Source organism: Patiria miniata, unplaced genomic scaffold (genome assembly GCF_015706575.1).
Source record: "Patiria miniata isolate m_02_andy unplaced genomic scaffold, ASM1570657v1 HiC_scaffold_16, whole genome shotgun sequence".
NCBI lineage: Eukaryota > Metazoa > Echinodermata > Asteroidea > Valvatida > Asterinidae > Patiria > Patiria miniata.
The window spans coordinates 13,423,353-13,441,193 of NW_024037054.1; the positions used below are offsets into that span (position 1 = coordinate 13,423,353).

General features: G+C 39.9%; 1 protein-coding gene across 1 annotated transcript; it reads right to left on the minus strand.

The window, feature by feature from the left end:
- Positions 1-867: 867 nt before the first annotated feature.
- On the minus strand, positions 868-13,178 carry LOC119723065 (ankyrin repeat and MYND domain-containing protein 2-like). The gene is made up of 10 exons (XM_038193565.1): positions 12,730-13,178; positions 9,643-9,707; positions 8,819-8,957; positions 7,317-7,490; positions 5,758-5,843; positions 5,167-5,375; positions 3,778-3,913; positions 2,787-2,915; positions 2,250-2,406; positions 868-2,120 (listed from the first exon to the last, which is right to left on the minus strand). Exons 1-10 carry the CDS (start codon positions 12,794-12,796, stop codon positions 1,948-1,950), a joined length of 1,335 nt encoding a protein of 444 aa, XP_038049493.1. The 5' UTR covers positions 12,797-13,178; the 3' UTR covers positions 868-1,947.
- Positions 13,179-17,841: the final 4,663 nt, after the last annotated feature.

Consider the following 17,841-nt stretch of genomic DNA (forward strand, 5'->3'; position numbering starts at 1 on the left):
AAACATCAAAAAATAAAACTACCAAATCATTTTGAAATACCTTGCTGAACTGTTAGTGAACGACAGTGTAAAGCATCCTGTAAAATCATGGCACCTGGTATACTTTCATTTTCAAGAAAAGTGGTATTTTTGTATCAATTTCCAATGCTGATCGGCCGATCAGCGTTGGAAAAAACTGACTTTTTTTTCAAATACTGGCCCCAATTGACCATCGCACTTGTTTGCAATCGATTACAAACCTATGAACGGGTACGAGCCAGCTAGACTGGTTCCCTGACCTTACAATTCCCCTATGTATGTAAACTGCTCTGTTTCTTCTTATATGGAGTCAGGGAACCAGACTACAGAAAAATGATTGTTTTTCTTGGTTTTTATAGCATTTTCGAACCCAAAACCTCAAAAAAGTCAGTGTAACTATATTTGCTATATATTTCCAACCCCCCAATTCCATCCATTTCTGAAAATTACAGCAAAAGCAAATGATGTATATTCCCTTTAAACGCTTACTCTTATTGTCTTACTATTTTCTCTTTGAAATCCATCAGTTTTCGCTTTGGCACAGTAAAAGAGTCCATCCTGAAGTTTGTTTAAAATTTGACTTTTTTTTACCCACCAAATAACTACTGGCAAGTGATGGTGGCTGGAACACTAGTTTTAACATTAACAACATCTGTAATAAAGATTATGTAAACAAGAATTGCATGTGCAAATTTGTGACAAATCTGAGACCATCATTACTGGCCTAATATTTCAATATGTTTTTTTGTCTAGCATTGATATTAATATAGCACTTTGTCTGGGTTTCATATGAAACAAAACTGTTTTTTTTAGGAGAGAGCCTACAGCTGCAGTGTCTGATGAGTTGGGTTTTTTTTGGGGGGGTGGCTTTTTTTCCATGGATATTAAAGGAATTTCAAACAATGATATGAGCCAAGTTAAAGAAAAATGCATGCTAGTTACTTGAACTGTTGAAAAATCATTATTTCCCCTCCCCCCCCCCAAAAAAAGGGGACGGACGGGGAAATAAATATAATGAATATTTAGCTCCGGAAATGCAAAATGCTGGAGGAATTGCTATTAGGTGCACCATATTCAACATTTGGTCAAGAATTAAAAACCTCTATCTATGAGCACACTTTAGTCGAAAACTGTTGAACAAAACCCAACGTAATTTGATTGACAAGGATTCCTTTAGCTTGTAGTCTATTTGGTTGCCTCTAATTTGACTTGGCCCTATAGATAACTGTCAAGTATAGGAATAACAGCATTCGCATGGCAGTGTGCCATTCCAAGCAAGCAGGTTTTTTTTATCAAGGTTTGTTTGAGATCAAATATCGCTGTATCAATTGCCTCATATTGCTTGCCAGGAGACTGACTGGGGATACAATCTGTAGCAGTCTTCGGTCAAGACGATGTTGCAGATATGCGATAATCCACGGCCGCAATAATCGCTATCATCCACAAACCGCCGCGCCATTAACAACGTCTTGGCAATCTTGTAGCAATGTGCGAGCACCTGTTTTGCCTTTTACATGCAGCGCGCATTCAAAACTTCTCATGTTACAACCGAACCAAACTCTTAAATTTCTTCCAGTAGCATGCAAGATGCAGCCAGACTTATGTGCAACTTCATGACACCTTTTTTGTGTAGTGCGCGTGGGACTGAAAATGGATCGTAATTGCCTGCAGAGGTAGTGCATGCGCACTAGTTTCCCCTTTTTAGGGGGGGGGGGGGGGATATTACAAGATTCCTATTACGTTGTTGCTGGTGATTCGTGGGTGGTCATTCGTAGCGGGGGGTTATCGTATATCTACAACAACAATGTTTTGCCCCAAGATAACATTCTCAGAAGAGGTGGGATATTTCATTCCCATGTGAGCAGGCTTGGTGCGTCAGTGTTCATATCGCCATCATGGCCACTCACTCAACTCAGATACCGTCCCCTGCTACGATTCCCCTCTCTCTTCCTTCGCATCCTCAGTTGATGATTTGTCCTCCAAGGTGACTTCGCTGATGGAGACAGAATTCACATCTTCCGATGAGTCTTTCGTGGCGGACTCGGTGGATTCCTTGGCTGCTAATTCAGAAGCTGCTTGCTCTGAAGCCAGAATTTCAGCCTCTGCAAAAAAACCCCAAAATAAACTTATTTTGAGGCTGGACCAGAGAGACTTGAAACTTGCCCAGAGTGACTTGAGTTCTTGGCCCAACTTTCTTGAGAACTTCCTTGAGTTATCCTTTAAGTACTCACCCTTTCTTTCTTCCTCTTCGGCCTGTTTTCTGCTCTCTTTCTCTTCCAGTTCCTCGTTCAGTTTCTGTATCCTCATGAAATCCTCTGCTAGCTTCTTACAAACCTTCTTGTGCGTGAACCAATGAAGCTTCTGGCAGGACTGGTTGCAATAGTTGACCTGTGTATTTAAAACAATGCCAGGATCATCTCTGGTTGATAAACTCTACTTTTTCTATTGATAAATTCTACCTTTACAAGAATAGAAATGAAATGAACGGACTAGATTAACCTTAAACACATAATTTTTTGGCAAAATCTTAGTCTTAGAGAAAGATTATGTTAGGATCAAAGTGTCTGAAATCTGACATTTACAATTTATTTACTTTTGTGTTCAAACTGTACTTTTGGGGGTTAAACTCTTTTAAAAAAAATAGATTATTACTTCAATTGTTATGTTCTTTTTAGCTAAAAAGTTCAGTTATGGATTCACTTGAAATCGAATAGTGGCTTTTTTTCCAGTGTGCAAAGCAGCCTTTATTTTCGTCATTCATCACTTACCATTTTGCAAGCCGAACATTTCTTGGCCGCCTTAGCTTCACCACACGTTGAGCAGATTTCTTCGGTTTCTACGCTGCGCGACCCATTGATACCCTGCGACAGGATGGTCAATGCTGAAGGATCATCTCCCTGGAAGTCAAACAAAAATAAAGTTGAGAAATTTTCACGTTTTCATGATTTTCACAATTCATTTGGTGTAAGGCTAGCTAAGAAAACAGTGCAAAAAATAGCAGATAGCATTGCATGACCACTGATAAGATCTTTAATGTGCATGACACTTCACATACATGTACTGGAACTTGTTTATTATTTTCTTTAACAGTTTAAAGGGAAGATACAACATTTGCAAACATCAAAAATGTATATGATCAAATTATCAGGGAATACCTTACTGGATTGTTAGGGAATGACAGTCTAAAGTATCCTGTAAAATTGCAGCTCCTTGTGAGCTGACATTTTCAAGAAAAAGTGTATTTTTCCCAACGCTGGTCAGCTGACCAGCGTTGGAGAAAACTGGCTTTTTTTTCAAAAACCGCTCCTACTTTTTCATATTTAGTTATCCTGCATTTTCTTTGCAATTGATTACACACCTGTGAAGGGGTACAAGTCTGCTAGACTGATTCTCTATACCTTACAATTTCACAAAGTCCATAAATTTCTGGGTCAGGGAACCAGACTACAAGAACATGATTGGTTTTCTTGGTTTTTCCCCCATTTTTTTTTTCCAGCATCTGCGAACCAAAAACCTGAAGCAAGTCAGTTTAACAATATTTGTTATAACATACTAATCCTCCAAATCCATTTATTTTTGAAAATTGCAGCAAAGGCAAATGTTGTACATTCCCTTTACATTCTTTACTTCTGACAATTTCTGAATTGGCCAGGGTATTTTAATTTGAAGCCTTTAATTTTTCTATCATTATTTTGGTGACAACACACAAATTGACCCATCATGAATAATTCTTTCAGCTGCATTTGTTTCATTTCTTACCGGTTTGACATTGGCAATGTTCCGGACCATCGTCTGCAAGAGTTCCGACTCGTGGTAAGGAAAGTCTCGGATCGCTCCGCGTATCTTCGTCTCCATGCCTAGCTTCTCACCATCTGGTTCCCGACCCTTCAAGAAACTGTCAAGGAATGAAAAACCGACTTTCAAGCATTGTCAGGTGCAAATGCGAAGCCGACTGGCATCATCACGAAACGTTCCCAAGGAAATTTGACAGAGTTTAAATGTGTTCAAACCAACAGATTACTGAATATTTGGAAGGTTTTTTTTGTGGGTGTCCTTTTAAAATTTGATATGTGCAAGTCTAGATTTGACTGAAAATCATACACCATCATTAACTAGTGCAAAAAGGTTACAGAAAAATGGGCAATAGCACTCTGCACTAATGTTAAAAATAGAAGCAAATACCCGGATCTCAGACAAGCATGCTGTACGAACTTCTCGTGTGAAAATTACGCAAACGCTTGCAACACCGTTTCTATGCATATGTATGCGGCCAGATATGCATGCATGCGCGCACGTGATTGTTCAAAAGTTTGTCTGATATCCGGGGTATGCGCGCGTACGTCACGGAGCAAAATTGACGTCATTAGTGCGGAGTGCTATTCCAGCCTTATGGAAGAAAATGAATTGTCTGTAACAGAGCCCATTAACCATGATATCTAATTAATGACTCAGAGAAATGATCCAATACTCCTAGTCTGTAATCTCCTTGACTCTTACTACATGATGAATGAATAAGATGTGAAAAATACATTTTAAAGAGGTAGTGGAATGCTCGAAGACATTTCCGTCATTTTTTGGGTATATGTAGCCTAAGGTGTGATGAAATAAAAACGACTATTGTTTCTGTCATAAAATGAGTACAAAGGGTACTTTTGAGAGCTATTTTTCAGGTCCTGTTTCGACCCGAACGTGCAATTTGTGTAAAAGTCGTCATTGCGGGCAGCAAACAAAACACAGTAAATCGTGACGTAATAAACAGGACTCGTCTATGCTACTCTGCATCGGGAGTCCTGTTTATTACGTCACGATTTACTGTGTTTTGTTTGCTGCCCGCAACGACGACTTTTACACAAATTGCACGTTCGGGTCGAAACAGGCATGACAGGACTTGAAAAACAGCTCTCAAAAGTACCTTTTGTACTCATTTTATGACAGAAACAATAGTCGTTTTTATTTCATCACACCTTAGGCTACATATACCCGAAAAATGATGGAAATGTCTTCGAGCATTCCACAATCTCTTTAAGGTTTAACAGGCAGAGCTCTTAAAGCTCTATCATGGACACTGCATTTTTTTTCCATAAGGCTGGAATAATTGCCCCAACAAGAATATCTGTTCAAAAACAGGAACATCTGTTTGCAGCGTACAATTTGATAAGTCCATCCGCGCCATCCAAGTTATCCACGTCGTACTTGTGGCACATCCTGAGCAGGAAAGCCAGATAGTGCGTCTTCATGGCCAAGACTTCGTTGGTGTCGGATGTCTTCATCTGCTTCTCGCAGATGCAGTCCAAGACACGGGCCACGGCAACAGATTCGTTGATGAGCTCCTCGTGATCCTTGATGAAGAGAAGTATCTGCGGAGAGAAAGAGAGAGGGTTGATATCAGCATCTGATGTGATTGTGGTGGAAATAATGTTGCGTTTGATGTTCCTGACATGGTGCCAGTATGTCCCATGCAGAGGAATCATGGGGGGGGGGGGTGTTGGTTAGGCAAACTCACAGGAGAAAAATCAGGGCGTTTCATCTTGCTGATGGCCTACACAAATTCTTCCTCGAGTGTCATTGTTATAAGGTGTAGGAATAGAACATACAGGGTGTCCCCCCCAAAAACTGAACCCTCAAAAAGCTAATGAACTATACACTCTAAACATGTATCGATACTTGCCACACATTTTTTTTCTCAAAAAGCTATGACAACACAGCCTGCAGGAACTTATTATGGCAGCTGTTTCTCACCTTGACGGGATTGAGGTTTGTCTGCAGGATGAGTTTGTGAACAGCTGGAGCCAGCTCTGGTTTCAACTTGGGCTCCTTTTCAAAACCTGTGCACAAGGTGCAGAGAAATTGTGCTTAGATAAAGGGTGGATTGCTTCATAGCCAAGAATAAAGACATTCCAACACGAGATTTCGACGTCGCGTTACAAAGCAAGGAGTTATATTAAAGGTGTGTACCTGTCATCTCTTTTACAACACAAGATACAGTGGTGTGTTTTTGAAGAAAGAAAAACGAGGCTTCCAGAATCCATATCGTACATTCATTGCACAGTCTTGACAAAATGTTCGTACACCCACGTGATGTGACGTGCAGGAGATAACACGAGTGCATATTATATAGAGCGTGCAGCCTTCGAAATATTCGCGCAGTACGCTCTGAATAGTCAATCAGCCTCATGACCAGGGGTTAACCCTAACCCACCTCCTCCAAAATCCTCCTGGCGGTTTTGGAGGATTCTAGAGGATTGAGGATGAATGGTGATTGAATCAAATGAGGATTCTGGAGGATTGAGGATGAATGGTGATTGAAGCACATGAGGATTTTGGAGGATTGAGGATGAATGGTGATTGAAGCACAAGAGGATTTTGGAGGATTGAGGATGAATGCATTTTGAGGCAGGACTGTCTGATTATTTTGAAGGATTTGGCGTTGGTTATCCTTCATTTAAACACGAGTGCAAAATTTTGGGATGAGGAGGATTTTGGAGGATTGAGGATGAATGCATTTTGAGGCAGGACTGTCTGACAATTTTGAAAAATTTAGGCGGAGTTGCAAAATTTTGGAGGATTTTGGAGGATTGAGGATGGTTGTAAGCAACAAGGGCCTAGGGGGTTAGGGTTAAGGGTTAGTGAAGGAACGCACCACGTCCATGGAGTTGAGGCTGCTTATACAGTGGAACGCCACTATATCAGAGATCCACAGAAATTGTTTGCAATAGCGGTTGTTCGGTACAGCGATTTTAAGCTGCCGGTGCTCTGGTACTCACTTTTCAATAAATAGTGCCCTTCAGAACTTCACCCTGCACGCCCTGGTAGTTACTGAAAGATGACTTCGAACATGCACCGACTATTGAATTATGTAATTACACAGTTTTTTTTAGCTTACTACCCGGGGTACCTACAGCAATGAAGGGCTTTCCCCTTCTATACCTTGGGGAAATAATGGCCACTTGTCGCTCTTCTCTTGACATTTTTCAACAACAATGTTCGGTACTTTTGTACACAAAAATTGGGAGCCAAGGACGATGTTCGGTATAGCCGCATGTTCGTTATAGCGGTGTTCGGTATAGCAACGCTCCACTGTAGAAGGACCTGTTTTGAGTTAATAATAGCTGACCTTATTCTACAGTGAGACCATAGGAGTCAAAAGATCCAAATGCAGTGTGAGAATGAAGTATCTTTTCATATCACAATAACAAATTTGTAGGAGAACACAAAAAGGAAATTGTAAATTGAAAAAAAGTAACTAATATCCATCAATGACAATAGCGAAATTTGCATATGAGGTCCAGGACCGTTACCTTGCTTTTTGGTGTAGTAATCAACATCCTCTCGAGAGAAGAAGTTATTGATGATGCTGACGCAGGCGTGTTGACCCACAAAGCCAGCCATCTGTGCAGCAGTCCGACCCACTGAATTGACAGGTGTCGTCTTGGCGCCGGCTTCTAGTATCAGGCGAGTCACCTCAGTGTTACCTGCAATAATCAACCCAGATTTTATTTTAAGCCGGTTGCAACAAGGTGAGCATTATACAAATGATATACAATACACCATGTCGTCGTGTCCGTGCATCAAGGTCGTATCTCCTAAAATGGCGTGTGACGTCGTGTACGTGAAACGCTAGTTTTCAACGTCAAGAGGTCGTATCTCGCTTAAAATAATCAGGATGTACACACAGAGTCAATGGACGTCGCGATACGCGAGATACGACCTTGTTTCACGGAGCGTATTCGCGCAAGATACGACTTAGACACTGATGCAACGATACATGTATATCATGCACCGTCGTGTCCGTGCAACAAGGTTGTATCTCCTAGGTGGCTTGCATTCTACAGGGCTTGTCCAAAACTTGCTTAGTGAAAGAACTAACAATGAGTTTAACGCGTCGGAAGTCCCTTCACAATTGCTGAAAACACGTCACAAGTTACGACGTGTCTTGTGGTAATCGGAAAATAAGAAACGTCCTTTTCTAAGCCGGATATATGCCATCAAAATTAAATGAAAATGAGACTATACAGTAGTACCGAGACAATGTGTGTGCAGTTTTAAATTGAAAATGCATCGAAGTAAACCTGAATTAGCCTGGAATATTTCAGTTGAAATTTCAAAGTAGCTAACAGTCCACCCTGAGCTTGTTTTCCATTAAAACTGTATCACATGTCCACCATTTTGTTATATGTTTTAAACCTTTTCGAGAGGAGATAGGATGACTCTTTGCTGAATATCAGATGACTATTTACTGTACGTTGAATAAATACATATAACAGTCACCGTGTTGTGCTATAAATACATGAACAACGGGTCATGTTTTGTGAAATGAATCGCCGTGTTTTGTGAAATGAATCGCAGGATGCGTCGCAGCTGCGACGCATCATTGGGATATGACGTGTCTCAGCGCTGCGATGAATCATTCGTTGCGAAGAGTTTCATGAAATCGGGTGCAGGTCACTGTTTTATACATGTATTGCAAGTTCGCTAATAACATGAAATGAGCCAGCATATTTCAATTTCTCCCGAATGGGATGCAAGTCCATTTTATGACTGGCTACAAGTTATACCAAATTTAAATACTGTAACTTTCTTATTAACGGGAACATTTCAAAAGTTGTGAGATATGAAGAGTTTTTCTCATGCAGAACAAAATAAGATGCAGTTCAAGTCAAGCTGTAAGTTTATTGATCTGTACTCCACGACACTCATTCAAACCAGGCAATTTGCTCAGTAGCACTCCGACTTATTGTGTATGCTGCTTGATGTTTTTATAACTTCAGGGCATAGACTTGCCAGTGCGCGACTGACTCACCGGAGAGGGCAGCAAACATAAGCGTTGTGTAGCTGTTCTCATGTTCATTAATGTTGACGTCGGCACCATTGGCAAGCAGCAACTCACAGATGGGGATCTTGGCTTTGAAGGCTGCATGTTGGATTGGGGTCATGCCATGCTGTGTTAGGGGGAAAAAATGACGAATGAACAGAAATAATGGAATGAGAACAGGAAGATTACACTGACGCACTGATAGATATTATTTACCAATGGATCCAACATATATACATTGAAAATCTGGATGGAACGTATATACTCTAACGTTTCTACAGCCTGTCTAAAAAAAATGGTACAATCAGAAAAAGAATTGGTTAAATATGAAATTTCAGAATAAGTCATTCTTACTAGGCATAATATTAAAAAACAAAGACTGGGCTTTCCAATAGTGTTTGTTTGATCTTATTTGCTTTTGTCAATTCAGAGATATAATCAATTTAGTGCGATACACCAAAATCGATTTTGTGCCACTTTTATGCATGGGCAGAGTTGTTTCGAGTACTGTGCCATGCTGTCTTGAAGCTCACAAAAGATTGCAACTTGGCAAAAGAAACAAACTCGATTTTTGTGTTCCGCAGTAAACTGGAGTTATCTCTGGATTGACAAAAGCAAATGAGATGAAACAAAAAGTATTGGAAAGCCTGGTCTTTTTTCTTTAATGTGATGCTCAAAACGACTTACTTATGCTGAGATTTAACATTGATAAAAAAATCGTTTTCGATTGTACCATTTTTTTTTTAGACAGGCTGTATACATTGAAAATCTGGATGGAACGTTTATACTCTAACGTTTCTACACATACTTACATCATCAAGGCAGTTGACTGCTACATCAGGGGAGCTCAACAACTGTCGAATCAGCTCAATATTATCTGACAAGGAAACATGGCGAATAAACACATTTAATGTTGTGCTCCTTTTTATTCGCCCAAAATCGGCATGGTCAATTTAACAAATGGTTAGGCCTATTCCAATTTTTCAGTGCGTGCACAATCAAATTAATGGAAATTCAATTTTTACCGCATGAAATTTCATGTTGAAAGTTTGATGTACGCAAACGCGTGGAAACGAATCTGGAAATTTCACAAAAATAGACATCTGAAAAAGGCAGCACTTTCTGATTAGCCTAGTAGCGAGTATGCTCGCAAACTACAAACTAAGCCTAAATGTGAAAATCAAAATTTGACAAAGCTCGACATGTTTATGTACATGGTGGAAGTGTGGCCTTAATATTTACGGAGGTAGTCCAGTAAATTGGCCAAATTTGTAGGGCTAGACCTCCCCATTCCTTTTACGTGACGGATTTTCAGTGAGGGTCATGTGTGACTCCCCCCCCCCCCCCCCCCCCCCCCCGAGCTATTGCACAATCACAATTTTAAGCAAGATAGCGGTATCCACGAAACAGCTTATAGGTTCACACGGCAGCAACAGCTATGACAGCGCACATGCACGTGCATGTTCACAGTCACACACAGTGGGAAAGATTTCCATATACGAAGTTCACTCAACACCCTGTGTACAAACCCTATGAGATTGGACTGAAAAATTCTAAGTGTTTTCTAAGAAAATGCTTGTATTTCCTCACTGCTCAAATTGACTTTGATGACATGAAATTGCTATCTGGGGGCTTGTTAGTCAATACAGAGGAAAATGAGTGAACTTCGTATATGTGGAAATCTTTCCGCGATGAGGCTTACACTCCCAGTACATTTCTTTCACAGCATGAAATACACCCCCCCCCCCCCCCCACAAATAAATTATTGCACAGTCGCCAGTAGTTGGCGCGTGTATACCGGTTGCAACTGCAAGCAAATCCAAGCAACAATATGAACAAGGCAGTGGATATTTTAGCCGGAGATGGCAAACCTTTAGTAAACGTTAGTTTGCCGGATATGTACTGAACATGCGCAGTTACTGTTTTTGTGTACTTAAACATTTTCCGGTGACAAATTTTAGTTTGGCTCCATGCCAACATTATCGCTGTAACTTTGTATTCACAAGATGGGAATCAGACCATTTTACAATTGCAGCCTTTAAGCCTAGGCCTTTTCCCCTTCGTCTAAAAAAAAATTCCTCCAGAGCCACAAATCTGAAAGAGAAAATGTAATGCTTTGCAATAAAATGTTTGAGACATGTTAAAATAATGAAAGAATAATATTCTTATTTTTATGGGATGGGGAAAAAAACCTCAAAAATTTCGTCAGCGGGGATCAAACCCGGATCTTCCCGCTCATGAGATCCGTTGCTTAATTCACTAGGCCACAGGTTCTACACATCCGTTAGTAATTTAATATATCTTATAATTCAGCCCTATCTTAGAGAGTACAGCGCCCTTTGTTGATAGGGAAGGGATTGCCACCGGCAATATATCTGTCGAGCGCAATTTGAGTCCCCCACGCAAGTCTAAACTTGCGCGCGCAAGTTTAAACTTGCGCGAGGGACTCCCGAAGCACGCGAATTACACTGCGCCATTTTAATTTGCAATCGCAACCTTCTTTTGCGGGCGGGGCTTTCATCGATGAAGAATTTTTATTTGCAAAACACGAGTACATGGAGAAATAATGGAATAAATGAATGGACAAAGAAATAAATAAAAAGGGGAATTCAATTAGCGTCTATGAAAAGAAACATTGAGATTTAGCAGTGCTTATCAGAGAAGTTGTTTAAGGGTACGTGGGGGCGGGGCCAGAGAGGGGACCGGGCAAACAATCAACTTAAGCACACTAGCGGCGATTGCTTGGAAAGTGTACTGAAGTTGTTCAATAATGGAGACCAGCTTCAAGTTTTTTGCTTTGTAAACCTAATTAGCATGTTATTTATATTCTTGAATGTAAATAAATCATAATTTCCTAGTTGTAACCCACTGTTAACGTAAAAAGAATGATTATGATCCCTTCAATTGTTCAAGTTTGGACGTTATAGTAATCATTTACATTATTTTTTAAAATGCTTTAAATTACATTAGGCCTACATGTATTCTACAATTAAAAAAGTACTTATTCTTAAAAAAAATACTCATTAATTTAGCAATTAATAAATTGGACGGTTCAACAATTCATATTGTTTTTAGAAATACTTGCATAACATTTCGAGCGTTGTGTACACTTCAAAATTGCATACATGTAATTTGAAAACAAAATTAATGAACGCATTACTAATTTAGTTAATTAATTAAATTTATTACTTTAACACTTATTTTATTGCAGGCTCAATAATTCATATTAATGTTTACAACTTAAAAACGCTATGCATATAAAATGGTAGGCCTAATTATTTTAAAAAGTAAATACATTTGCAAATGATTTAATTAATTAATTAATTTTTTTATTTAATTAATTAATTAGAACTTAATGAATAAATATGTTGTTTATTAAACAAAAATCATAATCATATGAGCCATAAACAATAATTCACATCATGATGCGAAGTGCATAAATTGTTCGCATTACCACTCCTTTTTATCTCTCTAATTTCCATACAGTCAACATCATTAGCATATTAATAAAAATGATGTTTCAACATGTTCAAAAAAAAGGCATTGGCATTGTCTCCCCCGAAGCTCAGCATGCTCAGTGTCATTGATGCTATTAAATCGGAGAAAAAATCTGCTTTAAAAATAATGTAACATATACATATCTGCATGAGTATACCCGGGAAAAAAATAGTTTAGCGGCTTTGAATTGTATGCGTAGCGGGGAAATCGATGCAGTGCGCAAGGAAATTAATGCGCGCAAGTTTAAACTTGCGCGGGGGACTCAAATTGCGCTCGACATATCCACTATCAAACAATATACGCTCATCACCATATAGTCATGCGAGTCTGACCATGGACATCCATCATCCATCTATTCCTTCCTCCATGGTCCATGACATCAGAAGCCTATCTTGACTCACCAAATTGGATGCTCTCAAACAATTCTTTCTCCAACTCAGACAGATCTCCTTTCGTCCTTTTAGCCATAATGACTGAAATCGATTGATATTGAAAACGAAATGCTATCGCAAATACACACACAACTTCACAAGTCACAGCGAAATTTCTCGAAAGCGAACCTAGCAGTAGCAGTAGAACTAGAATCCAACCATTTCTGAAGTCTGAGATAAATCTTCAGTCTTCCCAAGAGGGCGCTATATCATCAGAGACGAACTGCGCCGCGCGGCCGCAAAAAGGCAAGCCTGAGAAACCGTGTCAAAATGCCACTTAGGAGGAGGCCAGTAAGTCGGTCCTTAATTGCCTACGCCGGCCAAATCAGGATTTGCATGCCCTCAAATTCTTCATTATTTGAGCGTATTGTGGGCCACGAACTTGAGGGTTCCTACAAACTATGAGTGGAAGCCGTGCACTGGAACTTGAGCTTGTATTTCTGTACAATTTGGATGAAATTGAGGCCCTAAAAGCGCCCTAGTTTGCAAAGGAGTGTAGGCATCGTTTTTCAAAATGGCGATGGGCTTCAGGACTATTTTAAGGGGTAATCATTCGGAGGAAATTTCTCCCAAAAGTCATCAGATTACCCTCACTCAACAATTGAAAAGACAAAGAAAGTTGATAAAATAAGCTTTAATTTTCATGTGTGTCTCGAACACCTCAACGGAGAGTATTAAAAATTGTGAGCATTTTTCCTGACTTTCTGAAGTGGGGCCATTTATCATTGGGGTCTATGGCAGTTTATTGTATGGCCATAGGGGCACTGTTAAAACTTATGGACAGTGTCGGACAGTAGGTGGCGCTTTTCAAACAACGCAGCATCTATTTTTTTTTTTTTTTTTTTTTAGAGATCATCGAAATAGCCTACTGCATCGTCACTGACAAATTGTCACGAAGTATGACATTTTTATAAAAGTTGGTATAAAGAGCCTACGTGTATTTTCAAAATGTCGAGTTTTTTTCTGAAAAGAGAGGTTTTTGGTATTTTTTTGGTATTTTATTTTTAGTTCCAAGATTTAAACTTGGTGATATGTATGTGGCCTATTTTCGAGTAGTATAATAGGGGTGTAAGTGGCGCCACCAACGTCAAAAAATAGCGCCCCCCCCCCCCCAAAAAAAAAAAAAAAAAAAAAAAAAAAAAAATACTACTACTAAGGGGCCATTCAGAATTTTCAATGTTTTAAAATTTCGACTTTATTTCCAAATTATTTTGACCCACCCACCCACCCCTAATTTCGATTTATAAAAAAACTGATTTGTTACGCAGTATTAAAAAAAAAACAGGTACATTTACATGTACATGTACATGCACTTGCATGTACATCATTACATCCCACTGGCGGGCCTGTGCGGGTTGCGTGTCCTTTCGGAAAGACTTGGATCTTTTTTTCCATGAAAAGTGAATTTCGATTTTCAATTATTTAGCTTGACCCACCCACCCACAATTTGGAAAAATAGTCGAAATTTTCAAACATTGAAAATTCTGAATGGCCCCTAATAATATATTACAATGTACATCTTTATTTTCCCCGGTATGTTATTGCATGGCGTTTCTTACGTCAATTGGAAATAGAGCCATGAATAATGGTATAGTCATAGTGATCGAACGAAACTTCGTTTTGATTAGGACAATAGTCAGTTGCTAAATATTTATTGATTTATGACACAGACCTTGGTTTAGTTTTGGATACTACCGTAGACCTGCCGAGCGGCTGTAAATATCAAACTTAACCAAAGTTGAAAAAAAATAGAGATAAAAAAAAATCAAAAAGTTATGTGCTAGCCAAGCTTTCAGGGGTCGGTCTGAGCCATAACAATGCCCCAGCCCGCCCTTAGTTCTCTTCTGGGCTCTCGGGTGTCCCGGCCAATACACACTTCCTTCCCTGTCCATCCATATAACCCCGGAGGGCCAGGCACCATGTAAAAGCAAGAGCTAAGGGAGGAACAGGGCGGCCCCTAAGCCCTGATCCTCCGAGTGGACCACATGCCCTGAACCTATACGAAGGCGCCAACCTGGAACTCACGGACAGTACCAGCCGCAGAGCTTACCGATTAAGCTAAGGTACCGTTGGTAATTTACGACGGGAAATTAAACATCTTATAATGACTGAATAGAACGCGTGCGTTGAAAAGCAAAAAGACACCGACGGGATTCGATACCGGGCTCCGCGATTCGTGGACGACGAATCTAACCACTCGGCCATCAGGCTTCCTTGGAATTCTCCTCAAAAACAATTTGTCTTAATAATAGGCGGAGAAACCCGAAGCATTGCTGTGTGCATCTGTTTTGGCTCCATGGGCGAACAGAATCGAAGTCGATATTTCGGGCAATAATGAATCCTGTAAGCCGGCCTACGCCGGCCAAATCAGGATTTGCATGCCCTCAGTCTTCATTATTTGAGCGTATTGTGGGCCACGAACTTGAGGGTTCCTGCAAACTATGAGTGGAAGCCGTGCACTGGAACTTGAGCTTGTATTTCTGTACAATTTGGATGAAATTGAGGCCCTAAAAGCGCCCTAGTTTGCAAAGGAGTGTAGGCATCGTTTTTCAAAATGGCGATGGGCTTCAGGACTATTTTAAGGGGTAATCATTCGGAGGAAATTTCTCCCAAAGTCATCAGATTACCCTCACTCAACAATTGAAAAGACAAAGAAAGTTGATAAAATAAGCTTTAATTTTCATGTGTGTCTCGAACACCTCAACGGAGAGTATTAAAAATTGTGAGCATTTTTCCTGACTTTCTGAAGTGGGGCCATTTATCATTGGGGTCTATGGCAGTTTATTGTATGGCCATAGGGGCACTGTTAAAACTTATGGACAGTGTCGGACAGTAGGTGGCGCTTTTCAAACAACGCAGCATCTATTTTTTTTTTTTTTTTTTTAGAGATCATCGAAATAGCCTACTGCATCGTCACTGACAAATTGTCACGAAGTATGACATTTTTATAAAAGTTGGTATAAAGAGCCTACGTGTATTTTCAAAATGTCGAGTTTTTTCTGAAAAGAGAGGTTTTTGGTATTTTTTGGTATTTTATTTTTAGTTCCAAGATTTAAACTTGGTGATATGTATGTGGCTATTTTCGAGTAGTATAATAGGGGTGTAAGTGGCGCCACCAACGTCAAAAAATAGCGCCCCCCCCCCCCAAAAAAAAAAAAAAAAAAAAAAAAAAAAAATACTACTACTAAGGGGCCATTCAGAATTTTCAATGTTTTAAAATTTCGACTTTATTTCCAAATTATTTTGACCCACCCACCCACCCCTAATTTCGATTTATAAAAAAACTGATTTGTTACGCAGTATTAAAAAACAAAACAGGTACATTTACATGTACATGTACATGCACTTGCATGTACATCATTACATCCCACTGGCGGGCCTGCGGGTTGCGTGTCCTTTCGGAAAGACTTGGATCTTTTTTTCCATGAAAAGTGAATTTCGATTTTCAATTATTTAGCTTGACCCACCCACCCACAATTTGGAAAAATAGTCGAAATTTTCAAACATTGAAAATTCTGAATGGCCCCTAATATATATATTACAATGTACATCTTTATTTTCCCCGGTATGTTATTGCATGGCGTTTCTTACGTCAATTGGAAATAGAGCCATGAATAATGGTATAGTCATAGTGATCGAACGAAACTTCGTTTTGATTAGGACAATAGTCAGTTGCTAAATATTTATTGATTTATGACACAGACCTTGGTTAGTTTTGGATACTACCGTAGACCTGCCGAGCGGCTGTAAATATCAAACTTAACCAAAGTTGAAAAAAATAGAGATAAAAAAAAATCAAAAAGTTATGTGCTAGCCAAGCTTTCAGGGGTCGGTCTGAGCCATAACAATGCCCCAGCCCGCCCCTTAGTTCTCTTCTGGGCTCTCGGGTGTCCCGGCCAATACACACTTCCTTCCCTGTCCATCCATATAACCCGGAGGGCCAGGCACCATGTAAAAGCAAGAGCTAAGGGAGGAACAGGGCGGCCCCTAAGCCCTGATCCTCCGAGTGGACCACATGCCCTGAACCTATACGAAGGCGCCAACCTGGAACTCACGGACAGTACCAGCCGCAGAGCTTACCGATTAAGCTAAGGTACCGTTGGTAATTTACGACGGGAAATTAAACATTTATAATGACTGAATAGAACGCGTGCGTTGAAAAGCAAAAAGACACCGACGGGATTCGATACCGGGCTCCGCGATTCGTGGACGACGAATCTAACCACTCGGCCATCAGGCTTCCTTGGAATTCTCCTCAAAAACAATTTGTCTTAATAATAGGCGGAGAAACCCGAAGCATTGCTGTGCATCTGTTTTGGCTCCATGGGCGAACAGAATCGAAGTCGATATTTCGGGCAATAATGAATCCTGTAAGCCGGCCTACGCCGGCCAAATCAGGATTTGCATGCCCTCAGTCTTCATTATTTGAGCGTATTGTGGGCCACGAACTTGAGGGTTCCTGCAAACTATGAGTGGAAGCCGTGCACTGGAACTTGAGCTTGTATTTCTGTACAATTTGGATGAAATTGAGGCCCTAAAAGCGCCCTAGTTTGCAAAGGAGTGTAGGCATCGTTTTTCAAAATGGCGATGGGCTTCAGGACTATTTTAAGGGGTAATCATTCGGAGGAAATTTCTCCAAAAGTCATCAGATTACCCTCACTCAACAATTGAAAAGACAAAGAAAGTTGATAAAATAAGCTTTAATTTTCATGTGTGTCTCGAACACCTCAACGGAGAGTATTAAAAATTGTGAGCATTTTTCCTGACTTTCTGAAGTGGGGCCATTTATCATTGGGTCTATGGCAGTTTATTGTATGGCCATAGGGGCACTGTTAAAACTTATGGACAGTGTCGGACAGTAGGTGGCGCTTTTCAAACAACGCAGCATCTATTTTTTTTTTTTTTTTTTTTAGAGATCATCGAAATAGCCTACTGCATCGTCACTGACAAATTGTCACGAAGTATGACATTTTTATAAAAGTTGGTATAAAGAGCCTACGTGTATTTTCAAAATGTCGAGTTTTTTTCTGAAAAGAGAGGTTTTTGGTATTTTTTTGGTATTTTATTTTTAGTTCCAAGATT

Bases quoted from the DNA above. Each gene is read 5' to 3' on its own strand.
- LOC119723065 (XM_038193565.1), bottom strand. From the start codon at position 12,796: ATGGCTAAAAGGACGAAAGGAGATCTGTCTGAGTTGGAGAAAGAATTG. The intron at 8,958-9,642 runs GTAAGTATGTGT...CCCCTAACACAG, and splicing joins CAGTCAACTGCCTTGATGAT to CATGGCATGACCCCAATCCA. The intron at 3,914-5,166 runs GTACGCTGCAAA...ATTCCTTGACAG, and splicing joins GCGGATGGACTTATCAAATT to TTTCTTGAAGGGTCGGGAAC.